General features: G+C 38.2%; 1 protein-coding gene across 9 annotated transcripts in view; it reads left to right on the top strand.

Annotated features, from left to right (window-relative positions):
* LOC105728198 (contactin-4) overlaps positions 1 to 14,458 on the top strand; it is a 973,166-nt gene that overhangs the window by 715,603 nt on the left and 243,105 nt on the right. For all 9 annotated transcript variants that reach the window (XM_064361938.1, XM_064361945.1, XM_064361939.1 and 6 more), the window contains one exon: positions 6,692 to 6,787. In XM_064361938.1, coding sequence (XP_064218008.1) covers positions 6,692 to 6,787 — 96 coding nt within the window. The remainder of the gene's footprint in view (positions 1 to 6,691; positions 6,788 to 14,458) is intronic.

Below are 14,458 nucleotides of genomic sequence, written 5' to 3' on the forward strand. Positions count from 1 at the left end.
TGAAGAATTGTCTGAACCTCATGTAAATGTTATAAAGAATACAGTTCATGCAATGTAAAGGATAAGATATCTGATTCACTTCAGCTTTCATCTTGACTTGGAAACATAATTAGGACTAACAGAAGAGGATATATTTTAAGTCTTACCAGCTTTTTTTGTTTGTTTGTTTCCCACAGTAGGGTTGACCTGGCCACTCTAATGTTACTTTATCTGGTGGAAGTTTCACCTAGTGAGTCACTTTCTGTAGACTTCCCTTTGGATGCTCAAAAAAATTATACTGATAGTGCTAACATTTATAGACTACTGACTTTGGACCAGGCAGCATCTTAAGTGATTTACATGCATGATCTTAATCTTCAGAAAGTCCTATGAGATAGGAGTTGTTGTCCTGACATTAGAGATGAAGAATTAAACTTCAAGGAGATTAAGTAACTTACCCACATCATACAGGTAGAAAGTAAGAGTGCTAAGTTTGTACTCAGGTCCTTCTGACTCCAAAACCAGGGTGTTAAACCAGTTCTTCCTCTTGCTGTATACTCTCTTACAGGGAAATCTAGCCTTCTTCCTAAGTGGAAAGAATGTAAAAAAATATGGCTTTGAAACTCATAGGTTTTGTAAATTTAGATTTACTTTCACTATGAGTCTCTTCAATCCAGGAAACCATAAAGTGTGCATCCACACATACACTCAGGGAGCAAATGGCAGAGAGTCAAGACGTAATTTTTAATATGCTGTATGATAATGGGTTTTTAGAGTTCCTTTCAAAAATACCTCTTTTCTTTTTGCAAATGGTACAATCATCATTATGGGGATCATATTCATAACAAATATATCACTTGACTGTTTTTCCAAGTTGATATTGATTTCCTTATTGCTACTTTCAAAATTAGAGGAAGCAATAACAAAGGAAACCAGTGCTGACAACTTCTTGTTCTAAGGCCACCCTGGGAGAATTAATAGAATCCAGGTCTACCCAAGTCAGGAAAAAAGTGAATTGGTATTTTTTTGACTTGCGTTAAATAGTATGTGTATTACATGCATGGTTACTGTATCATTTTTCTTTTTTTTCTTTTCTCCCTTCTCTCTGTGGATTCTTAAACTATGAAGCATGGTATTATCCCATTAATTCTTGATCATTTTACAACTAAACTTTTTATACCCTCCTGTGGATCATCCCACCTGTGAATAGCTTCAGTTCTTCCTGTCCATATGTGTGATGGCTGGTTCATTAATTATGACCTAAATTAATTACTTTTTCTTATTTATTTTTATTACTTCTCAAAAAAGATCTTGGACCCTCTTGATTTTATTTCCTCTAGACTATAGTCAGACTTACCATATTCAGGTATTTATGGTAAGCTACTGCTTCCCCAGCTCTAAACATTTAAAAATTTCCTGGACTAGAAATATATGGACATTTTCCCCTTACTCTCTGATTTACTCCACGGCCTGAATTCTAAATGTTTTTCTATATTAAGGCTTTTTATTATTGATGGCGTATTGCAGCTTTAAGGCCTTTGTACATTTCCACTCCTCCAGGAATGTAACTGCTAAATCACTTCCTTTCTGGTCACAATGAGATAGCACATTCCAAATACTGCAGCATATTTTCTAATCTCATTTTAAAATGAAATTCAGATATTACATTCCATAGGAGAATAAAGGACAGCTGTTTTCACAAATATGATATGAAAACACATCTGCCACACAATCGTACATTCATTAGCACACGGCTGTTGGAAAAGTTGTGTAAAATGCTGACAAATGAAATCAACACCAAAAAGAAAAGGGATTTATTTGTTTTTTTAATCTACTCATCACATGTCAATGAACCACATATAAAGCTGGAAAGACAGGCTATTTTGAGAAACTGGTACATGGATATTAATTCCTTGTTTTATATATACATTATTTTTTCAATCATATCTTTAGTGACCAACTGCTAAAGGGAATACAACCCAAGTGGACTTGTTTAGCTACTTTCCTAAAAGGGAACAATCGTGCTTCTTAAAAGAGTTGTTTCTGTTTATTTTCATCTTGTTCAACTTCACCCTTTGCACCTAACATATAAAATCTCCATATTGAGTGTTCATCCACAAAGAAAAGCAGAAGAATAGAAGATTGGAACCAAAGTACCTATACTAGCCCATCACGCTATGTGTTGAAATGTGGATTTTTTTCCATTATTCACTGAGTATAAATTTTATTTAAATGTACTTTTTTGTGTCTCTGGGATGTCTAGTAACTGATGTGAAAGCTCTTTTTCACTGACTTTATGAAATCAGTGAGGAAGCCATAGCTTATGGTGCTTCAGAGCAGTCACATTGGAGAGAGACAAAACATGAGTTTGTATCTTTGTTCTGGCTACATCCAGGTGCATGAAGAAGGTGTTGCACCTCCCCAAGCTTCAGCTGTATCACCTATAAATTGGGAGTTTAAAGCATAATGGAATTAAGTGAGATCAAATAAGAAAAGTACTTGATCACATGGCATGACTGCAATACATTTTGCAAGTCAATTCTATTGTTGCTATTAGTGTGATGGTCACAGTGATAGAGAAGTATCCATAATGTATTCTGTCTCATAATGCCTGCTGCTACTGATCATTACCCAAGTACTAAGGCTTTGGAGATAAAATGACTCTGGATCCTCATCTCTTACCTTATACAAGAAGCAAGCGAAGATAGATTAAGGACTTAAACCTAAGACCTGAAACTATAAAAATTCTAGTAGATAACATTGGAAAAACCTTTCTAGACATTGGCTTAGGCAAAGATTTCATGACCAAGAGAACCCAAAGGCAAATGCAGTAAAAACAAAGATAAATAGCTGAGACCTAACTCAACCAAAGAGCTTTTTCACAGCAAAAGGAACAGTCAGCCAAGTAAACAGACAACCCACAGAGTGAGAGAAAATCTTCACAAGCTATACATCTGACAAAGGACTGATATCCAGACTCTACAATGAACTCAAACAAATTAATAAGAAAAAAATCAAACAATCCCATCAAAAAGTGGGCTAAGGGCATGAACAGACAATTCTCAAAAGAAGATATACAAATGGACAAAAAACATATGAAAAAATGCTCAACATCACTAATGATCAGGGAAATGCAAATCAAAACCACAATGCAATACCACCTTACTCCTGCAAGAATGGCCATAATCAACAAGCAGTAGATGTTGGTGGAGATGCGGTAAACAGGTAACACTTCTACGCTGCTGGTGGGAATACAAACTAATACAGTCACTACAGAAAACAGTGTGGAGATTCCTTAAAGAACTAAAAGTAGAACTACCATTTGATCCAGCAATCCCACTACTGAGTATCTACCCAGAGAAGTCATTACTCGAAAAAGATTCTTGCACACACAAGTTGGTAGCGGCACAGTTGATTGATGAGCATTTGGGTTGGTTCCGTGATTTTGCTATTGTGAATTGTGCCGCTACAAACTTGTGTGTGCAAGAATCTTTTTCGAGTAATGACTTCTCTGGGTAGATACTCAGTAGTGGGATTGCTGGATCATATGGTAGTTCTACTTTTAGTTCTTTAAGGAATCTCCACACTGTTTTCCGTAGTGACTGTACTAGTTTGTCACATATATATATATATATCACATATATATTATATGTGATATGATATATATAACTAATATATTTGATATATATATCATATAACTAATATATATATATCATATATATATATAACTCATGGCTGGGTGTGGTGGCTTATGCCTGTAATCCCAACACTTGGGAGGCCCAGGCTGGTGGATCATGAAGTCAAGAGATCGAAACCATCCTGGCCAACATGGTGAAACTCCATCTCTACTAAAAATACAAAAATTAGCTGGGCATAGTGGCAGGCACCTGTAGTTCCAGCTGCTTGGGAGGCTGAGGCAGGAGAATTGCTTGAACCTGGGTGGCGGAGGTTGCAGTGAGCTGAGATCCCGTCGCTGCACTCCAGCCTGGTGACAGAGCAAGACTTCATCTCAAAAAAAAAAAAAAAAAAAAATACTCATAACCAGATACCACCAGTAGGTACCCCAATAACTGATAGAAAAAATTTAAAATAAATTAATACTAATAATAATTGTGGAAATATTGGTGGTAAAGGCTTAATTAACCATGAGTGTACAAACTTCAGCATAATACCCATTTATACACACAGTTCTTTTACTTAGAAAACTGTCATATTGCCAACTGTTAGGATATGGATAGATATTTATACCTGAAAAGAAAAATTAGGGGCATGTAATCTTTTCCTAAACATGTGCATAAATATCGTGTCCTTTGATTCACATCCGCAGCTCACTCTAGTGTGCATTTGCTATTTGAAACCTTTCCTTAATTGGAATGTTTGGGGTATGCTTTGCCACTGAATCACAACATTCGGCAGTAGACAGAACAAACGCATACTGAGCACCAACCTTGTAGCATGAAACATCTTGTGCTTGCCTTCATGCCTTTTCAAAGATTATCTCTTTAAATCTTTTCACATGATTCTTATGTTGAAACAAAGAACATTCATTCCATCATATTTATGAGAAAATTAAGACCTGCCCAAGGTCAACACAGTTAATAAGTGGCAGAGAAGGTTTTCAAACTCAGATCTGCCCAAATGCAGTCTTTCTGTTTGCTGTATAGGAAGGGTTTATCATCTGGAATCTATTTCAATTAATAACTAATAAATGTTTCTGATTATTTTCTCAAATACCAGATTTAATGAGATACACTTCAAATGCCTAAAACTTATAGAAGTGAATGAATTTATAAGCTAAGAAGAAAAACACGTGAATACAGTTTTTTTAAACTGAGGAAAGATAGTTAAAAATCATTGCCATTATTTCTTATTTTCTTGCTCATTTCTTGATACTATTTCTCTGGTCAGAAACCATGATTGGTTTTGCCTAGATGATACCTGATCTCTACTGTCTCTCAATCTTAATTTTTCATGCAACTCTGGAAATTGAATGGGATATCTGTGCAAAAATGTAGATGACTTACTCTAAGAACCTATATTCAGAAGTGACAATTCAGATTGATTCAGTGCCACTTTTAGGGATAATGGTTTAAAATATTAATTCTGTGACAAAGTTTTTAAAAATCCTGGCTTAATTCCTTTTGAAGAAATCTCAGACTATTTCCATTAAGAGAAGAAAAATACCATGTTCTACCCTCACTTGGTGTCCATTGAATATAAAGAAGCTTATTAACATCAGAAATATAATTCAAGTCATAACACTGATTTGTTTTGTGCTAAGTATGTATGTGTCCTTCATGTGCACTTTTCACAGCCCAACCCCAGCAATCTCTGGGTTGCTATGATTAGGTGTTATGTGTCAGACCTGCCAGCTTGAGCCCTAACAGGACAGAAGCTGTGTTCTCACAATGCTTGCCTTCTGAGCTGGCAATCAGATAGTACTTAATGGAATTTTTATGAATATATAACTGAAGAAGACAATAATGTATAAACTTAAAATATCCCTAATTCTAGAATAATCTGGTAATTAAGACATGTATATGTGTAATTTAAAAAATATCCTTAGCACTTCTTGAAACTAAGCCTGAATGTGGAAGCATTCCACTTTGTAACTGCAGCCTTCCCGATTCTTGTCAGGAGTACATGAGATAATAATCATAAAATACTTACCAAAATGGCCAGCATGGAGGAAATCCATGTAAATGTCACTCTGCTCTAGTGTGCACAACCAGATGGCTTGCAACCCTGCACAACATATTTGAATTGGAAGTCCTCAAATATGATAAAAGGTTATTAAATCAAATGTAATAACAAAAAATGAAATGGCAGTTAACACACTCCTTATTGAGAGGATTTACATTTGGGAGGGTGGAAGAAAAACTTTCATGACCAATAATATGTCTCACTTTATTAGACATATTTCTTATATTAACTCATTTGTACTTGTAACTGCTTATTAAACTGTGATCTTTGGGTTTATAAATGTCTTATTCTCTCTAACCAGACTTGACGTTTTTGAGGGAATAAAACAGTCTTCTAAAAAGAACCATGAACAGTACCTTCTAAATATTTTAAAGCATACCACAGGAACTTTAAAACAATTATGTGTCCGTATATATATCTATACATTTTATAGAGAGTTGTGTATGTGTATAAAGAGAGAGAGTTACATGCTGGGTATGTATGGAGAGACAAGTATAATTGCATATAATAGGATGGTTTGTGAAGTGAACATAATTGTGTCATAATTGAGTTTGCATCCTGATAATGATATTTAGATACAGAGAGGTCTTGGGCAGGTCACTTAACATCTTTAGTGTCTTCACCTAGACCTGTACTATCCAATATAATATTCTGGCATGATGGAAGTCTTCTATTTCTCTGCTGGCCAATTTGATAATCACTAAGTGCATGTGGCTATTGAGCACTTGAAATGAGACTAGTGTCTGAGGAACCGAATTATAAATTGTATTGAATTTTAATTATTTTAAATATAAATAGGCACATGTGGCAAGTGGATACTTTAGTGAACAGTATAACCATAAAATCAAGGAGGAAGGGACAATATCATATAAAAAGAAGGTCTCGTGAATTCCCTTGTTATGGGTGCTACCAATGCTGTTTTGAGCAGAATGATTCTCTTTTGAAATAGTGATACTCTCCCATGATATCTTAGGACTTTAAATGCTTTTCCCCTTATTTCTCCCAACAGATCTTGACAACTTTAAAACAAGAACAAGAAGCACTGTGTCTGTCCGTCGAGGTCAAGGAATGGTACTACTGTGCGGCCCGCCACCCCATTCTGGAGGTACATATAAATGCACTGACATGTGTACACTTCACTCACTGTTATTTTTTTGTTGAATGCTCTCCCTTCTGACACCAGCTGAGTGGACAGTGTCATTTACAGAGATTCCCAAAGCCCCTTTATGTAGAGGAAAAAACATTGTGAATGCCTCCCATCATTAATATAGGAAAATGTCAGATTGTGCAAATTTTCCACCCCACTGCTATCTACCTGGCACAAGAAGAAAGGCACCTGAGTCAATCAAAGTCAGAATGCTATTGCTTGGTAATGCAGTGTAATTTAAATGACTCATACTTCTTACAACTTGATTGGGTTAAAAAAGATGGCCCTGCGTCATTTCATCTCCTGGATGGTCTGAACTGTCTGTGACCTGTTTCTACTCACAATACTTCTGACACCAAATGTATGCGTTTTTTCCACACCAACAACCAAGTCTCCAGTCTTCTGGATACCAACTGGCTGTCCAATGATTCAATTCCATTCTGACACTAACTACCTCACTAACTACTCTAGGATGGTTAGTGTCAGAACTCATAGGATAAAGGCTCAGTCCCACAAAACTGCCTCCATTTCAGATGCCACTTGCAAGGCCTTGACCTCCCATATTTCTGACTAACTGGCTATAGAGTAGGAACTCCCCTAACTCCCTTCTTGGCTTCCATAATTTGCTAGGATGGCTCCCAGAACTCAGGGAAAACGGTTTACTTACCATACCAGTTTGTTATAAAAGATACATATGAACAACCAGATAAACATATGGAGCGAGTGAGGGCCGAAGGGTTCTGATGCAGGAGTTTCTACCCTTGTGGACCCTCCCTGCATATGGATGCGTTCATTAACCCAGAAGCTCTCCAAACCCTGTCCGTTAGGGGTTTTATGCAGGTTCTGTTATGTAGGCACGATTGATCAAATCTATGGCTATTGGTAATTGAACTCAATTTCCAGCCCTTCTCCCATTCCCAGGAGTGGGGAATAAGGAGGCTGAAAGTTTTAAACCTTGAATTATTTGGTTGGTTCCTCTGATAACCAGTCAAAGGGCTTCACCAAGAGTCACCTCATTAGCATAAACTCAAGTATAATTGAAAGGGGCCTATTTATGAATAACAAAAGACACTCTTCTCACCAGTATCACTCAGGAAATTACAAAAGTTTTGGGATATAGACGAAATATATATTTATATATTTCTTATTAATCACAGTATCACAGGATCAGACCAAGAAAAAAAAGTTCCTTGACCATAGAATCTAAGATCACTTTGTGGAGACGCATAACAACTACATCAGTTAGGAATGCATTTAACTGCAAATAACCGAAAACCCAGCTCACAATATTGTTTTTCTCACATGCTAGATTTCCTTTTTTTTTTTTTTTTTTGAGACAGAGTCTCACTTTGTCACCCAGACTGTAGTGTAGTGGTGTGATCTTGGTTCTTGGCTCACTGCAACCTTTGCCTCCCAGGTTCAATTGATTCTCATGCCACAGCCTCCCAAGTAGCTGGGATTACAGGCTCCCACCACCATGCCCTGCTAATTTTTACATTTTTAGTAGGGATGTGGTTTCACCATGTTGATCAGGCTTGTCTCAAACTCCTGACCTCCAGTGATCCACCCACCATGGCCTTCCAAAGTACTGGGATTGCAGGAGCGGGTAAGCCAGTGCACGCAGCTGGCATGCAAGAATTTCAAAGATATGTAATCTAAAGCTAGCACAGCTTCTTGAGGATGTCTCTAGGACTCATGCCCTTCACTGATCCCACTCTGAAGTGTTTAGCATGTGGTATGGATGAGGCATGAAGTCTGCATTCCAAACCAGATCAAATGGGAAGAAGCAAAGACAAAAGGCCAAAGTTTGTTTTTGTTTGTTTTTGTCCATTTCAATTTACCTTCATTATCTAAAGTTTTTTTTTTTTTTTTTTTTTTTTTTTTGCTTGAGGACTTTGCCTCCATTTCATTGATCACCCCAGTGGCAAAGGAGAGTGAAAAATCAAATATTTCATGACCTGGAAAATATCATAATTTTGTTAATAAGGGAGAGTATGGAGAGATGTGTAGGCAACTTGCAGTGTCAACTTAAAGGACCTGTAATGACTAAAGGGCAAATATAACTGCACATAAAGGGTTCAGTCATGTGGAGGTTTAATAAGCAGTGATATTTATTAGGATTTCACTAAGGTCTGTCATGACAAGATTGATAAACTCTACTCTTGGAAGTTCAGGCTGAAGTTTAGTTCAATATCTGCCATTCTTGTTACTGCCTTAATTTTCAGTTTTGCCTTCCATATAATTAAAAGAAGAAACTTTTTAAATTTGGAATTTGAAAAACACTTTTATTTTTGTCCTCCATTCAAAAGTTGTAGTGTTTTCTTTCTCATCTAATTCTGAGCTAACATTTTCAGCAGAAAATAGCAATTAGTAAAGGAGGTAAAAATGCGTGTATTTCAAGCATACTGCATACGAAGGAAGGGTGGGAGAGCCAGGTTCCCCTCTATGTCTGGATCAGGGACATGGAATTGTTAGGATTTCCGGTTTTTGAAGACTGACAGAAAATCTAGGTTTGATTTCAAAGGTTTGTGTTTGGAAAGTGGGATTATTCTTTAGAATTTCATTTTCCTTTCAAGTTAGTATCAGAAGCACTAAATCTGGAGTCCAGGATATGAGTTTTTATCCTTTTTCTCTTTCAAATCATTATTTGATACTGGGAAAATATTGTCAAATTTTTTATGCTCCACTCTGCCTATGTATAAAATGAAGAGATTAAAAGAAGTCTCTCAAATCCCTATTGATTCTATCAATAATTATAACTCAATAAGGGCTAAACATCTTGTTTATCAAGTATGTTTGCATTATTGAAGCCCTGTCCTTTACATGAGAAAATCACTCCACTGTGGATATATATTTAGATTCAGGTTCACTCAGACTAACATTTCTCCTTTTAATATGAAGTCTGATCAAAATTAAAATTGTAGATTTTACTAATTTCTTCTGCAGGCTACCTTCACTGCATTAAGCTTTCATCACATGGCTGCAAATCTAAAAATTAATCTTGTAGGTATATTAAAAAAAATACCACTACTCTCTGGTATAATGATCTCTTTAGGAAAGGCAAAATACATGAAATGATGCTGTGCTGCTGCGCAGTGAAGTACCTGACTACTTTCCCTTCCCCACAGAGAAATGTATTAAAATTTTCCATAGACATCTACTGAAATGCACTTGTCTCTGCTGGCAGCAGTCAGCAGCTCTGAAATCCAGTTCCTTGAGCTGTGCTGACATTCCTGACAATCTTGATGGTGAAAGACAAGGAAATAAATATTCTTATTATGAGCTCTATTAGAAACGGTGTGCATAGTAACGCTGTGGGCAAAGCCGGCATGGCTAGGAAATTTTTGAGAAAAGAACAAAAAAGATCTTCAAGGTTATAAGAGAGCATCTCAGCCATCCATCAGTTTCGGGCAAGGGAGATAATGATTATCTGATGAAATCCTTCCAATTTCTCAAAAAGCTCCAATGCAACAGTATAGCAGTGATTCTCTCACCGCTTTTCTGGACTGTGTGTCACCCTAAACTGGCAGAATCATTGTGAGCCACTGGGCATACTGAGCATTTTAGACCCAGCATATGGTCTCCCGGTTTCCATTGTAACAGATCATGCAGAGGAAAGGAAATGAGTCAGTCTTTTATTACATCAGTGGGGTACTGAGTAATGGCATGAAATCCATTGTAAGGGATGCTGCATGTCCTATTTCGAAAGCTGTGCGGTGTCAGACCTTCTTAGGGTAGCAGAGAAATGAGCAGCAATTAATCTGTTTTGAAAAGCATTTCAGTCAGCAGGTATTTCCAGCACTCTACCAATTACTATGTGTGGCATCTTTGTCATCTCTTGGTTTATATCTGTGAATTCAGATGTGATGTTTTTGCATAGATTTTTACCATTAAATATAACAAAACACTAAAAAATAGAAATCACTTTGATGGACTCTGGCTTTCTTTGGTGCTCCTTCCTATTAGAAACAGAGATTATTGAAGTCCAGAATGTCCACTTTGCTTTCTGCCAACTCTAGGGTCACTGGGCACCAGGAATTCATGACCTTTAACTAAGCTCTCATTAAATAGGAATTGAGCAGAGGAACTTTGAGATTCTTCCTTCCAATATACAAAAATTTCTAGGTTATTCATCAATAAAATCCTCACGAACTGTTCATCACAAGAGGTTTTTGTTCATGACTTCCTTTTATATGTCACCAAGGTGCTTGCTACTCAAAGGGTGGTCCATGGACCAGCAGCATTGTTCTCACCTGGAAATTTGAATCTCAGACCCCACCACAGCCTACTGAATCAGAACTTGCATTTTAATAAGATCTCCAAGTGCTCATATACACATTAAAGTTTGAGATGCCCTCATTCATAGCTGTAGTTCCCACGCACACCCTACCTCTGGCCAGTGGGGGTTGACAGCTTGAGAAACTAGAGGGCAGCTTGTTAAAACCATAGGTGTCCAACCTGTTCACAAGGATATTCTGATTCCATAAATCTGGGGTAGGGTCCCCAAGGCTGTTAAAAAAAAAATCAGGCCAGGCACAGTGGCTCACACCTGTAATCCCAGCACTTTGGGAGACTGAGGTGGGAGGATCACTTGAGGTCAGGAGTTTGAGACTAGCCTGGCCAACATGGTGAAACCCCATCTCTACTTAAAATACAAAAATTAGTGGGCCGTGCTGCTGCACACCTGTAATCCCAACTATTTGGGAGTCTGAGACAGGAGAATCGCTTGAACCCAGAAGGCAGAGGTTGCAGGGAGCCAAGATTGTGCCACTGCACCCCAGCCTGGCAACGGAGTGAGACTCTGTCTCAAAACAAAACAATAAAACTCTAGCTGACTCACTGAGTCTGAGGCAGCTCCAGATTTAAGCTCCATTCACTTGAATCATCTACAAAAGTAGCCCAGGTCTGGCCCTGCTGAGATGGAGTGCTTTGATTTCCACATCACTCAGGCAGAAGGGCTAAGCATTCCTTACGTGACATTTTTATTTAAAATAATTCATTTAGTTATTTATTTTTTAAGATGGAGTCTCACTCTGTCACCCAGGCTGGGGTGTAGGGGCATGATCTCGGCTCACTGCAACTTCTGCCTCCTGGGTTCAAGCTGATTCTCCCACCTCAGCCTCCCAGCATGCACTACCATGCCTAACTAATTTTTCTATTTTTAGTAAAGACAGGGTTTCACCATGTTGGCCAATCTGATCTCAAACTCCTGACCTCAGGTGATCTTCCCAAAGTGCTGGGATTATAGAGATGAGCCACTGTACCAGCCAATTTAAAATAATTCAAAATAAAATATAGTTACATTAGGCTTTACCTTTGACTTCATGTTTTTGTTCATATTGTTCATAAAGGAAATGAAAAACTAAGAAAAGACTGGCTTTTCCTAGGGATTCATACTTAGAAGTAGCATTCTGGTCAGGTACAGTGCCTCTCATGCCTGTAATTCTAGCATTTTGTGAGGTCAAGGTGGGAGGATCACTTGAGCCCAGGATTTTGAGATCAACTTGGCAACACAGGGAGAGTTCGTCTCTAAAAAATAATTTTATTGGCTGGATGTGGTGGCTCACACCTGTAATCCCAGCACTTTGGGAGGCTAAGGTGGGCAGATTGCCTGAGGTTAGGAGTTCGAGATCAGCCTGGCCAACATGGAGAAAGCCCATCTCTACTAAAAATTCAAAAATTAATCAGGTGTGGTGGCGCATGCCTGTAATCTCAGCAACTCAGGAGACTGAGGTGGGAGAATCACTTGAACCCTGGAGGCGGAGGTTGCAGTGAGCCAAGATCATGCCATTGCACTCCAGCCTGGGTGACAAGAGGGAGACTCCATCTCAAAAAATAATCATTATTACTATTATTATTTTATTTTATTTGTGAGAGAGTCTCACTCTGTCACCCAGGCTAGAATGCAGGGGCATGATCTCAGCTCACTGCAACCTCTGCCTCCCGGGCTCAAATGATTCGCCCGCCTCAGCCTCAGGAGTAGCTGGGACTACAGGCATGTGCCACCACACCAAGCTAATTTTTCTATTTTTAGTAATAGAAAAATTTTTTGCCATGTTGTCCAGGCTGGTCTCAGACTCCTGACCTCAGGTGATCCACCCACTTCAGCCTCCCAAACTGCTGGGATTACAGGTGTGAGCCACCATGCCTAGCCTAAAAAAATAATTTTAAAAATTAGCCAGGTGTGGTGGTGTGTGCCTCTAGGCCCAGCTATTTGAAAGAATGAGGTAGGAGGATTCCTTGAGCGGAGTTCAAGGCTGCAGTGAGCTATGATCACACCACTGCTCTCCAGGCTGGGCAAGAGAGTGAGATCCTGTCTTAATAGCAAACGAACAGACAAACCCAGAAATATCATTTTCTATTCAGCCAAGTTTCCTACATTATTATTAGTGAATGTATGGCTTCCCAGAGTATATTTAAAAAAACGACCTGATCTGTTTCTGAGATTATTTTCATTGTTATGGGTTTTAGAGAAACTAACTGTAATTTTCATCTTTAGATTGCTTTTACACAGAACACACCCCCACTAGAGTTGGATCCTATCCACAGGGCATTAGACCTAGGGACCTTAAAACAGAACATCTATAGAGTCCTTTATGGTGTTTATAATGCCTTAGTTTATATTATATTATCTTTGGATCCTCGCAAGAATCCCATAGGAAGTAAGGACATGTGTTTCATAGATAAGGAAATAGAAGCAAAGAGATTATGTGAGGGCACACTCTAATCGATGGCAGGAACAAGAGATACTGTTGCCTAGAATGTGCTCTTTTATTTGCACATGGTAGAGAAGAGTAGAAACATGTACTGTACTGTCTGTGTCAGTGATTCTTTGGACCACACCCCAGGTCAATTAAATCTCAGTTTCTTGATGGCAAGGGATCCTCTGGCATCATTTGCGCTTTTTAAAGCACCCCACGTAATTCTAACATACCGCCAGGGTGGAAAACTTGTGTCCCTGCATTACAAAATCAAGCAGGACTTATCCCAGCAAAACATCTCTATATGCAAACCTCTCCAGGGTAATTTTATGTGGACATACCCATACAAATTATAACCACAGCCCTAAAAGCAGCAACCATGCCTTTCCACAGCATTGTTATTTCAGCTGGGCCATGTTGTATTTACTGTAGGGCAGAGATAAAAGCGTGAAAGTAGGACACCCATGTTCGAGTCCTAGCTCTCCCATTAACTTGCTATGTGGTCTTGGGCCAATTATGTAACTTATTTGAGCCCTATTTCCTCATTTGACTTCTGTTTCTGTCTTCCTATACCTACTCAGCTTTCGGTATCAAGATATCACCTTCAGAGTTATACTCACCCAGTTTCTTACTTAGTCCAAACTATGCTGATAGGTCACTGAGCCAGGACTAATCATACTGTACTAAAATTTAGCATCATCTATTCCCAGAATAATAATCTTCAAGATGTCCACATTCAAGTTAAGTTGCTGGCTCTGCCTAACTTCACATTCAATGCCTTATTCTCATTCTTTTCCCCAAACTGGCTCCCAGGTTTACCAGTTTTATATAATTTAAGATTTTCAGGTGCCTCCTTAGTCCAGACGCTTAGCTTAGCTATTGTCCTCATTTCTTACCTGAAGTTGCATGAAATCTCATTTTAACCCCA

Source organism: Aotus nancymaae, unplaced genomic scaffold, assembly GCF_030222135.1.
Source record: "Aotus nancymaae isolate 86718 unplaced genomic scaffold, 86718_ANA_hifiasm-v0.15.2.pri h1tg000046l, whole genome shotgun sequence".
Classification (NCBI taxonomy): Eukaryota; Metazoa; Chordata; class Mammalia; order Primates; family Aotidae; genus Aotus; species Aotus nancymaae.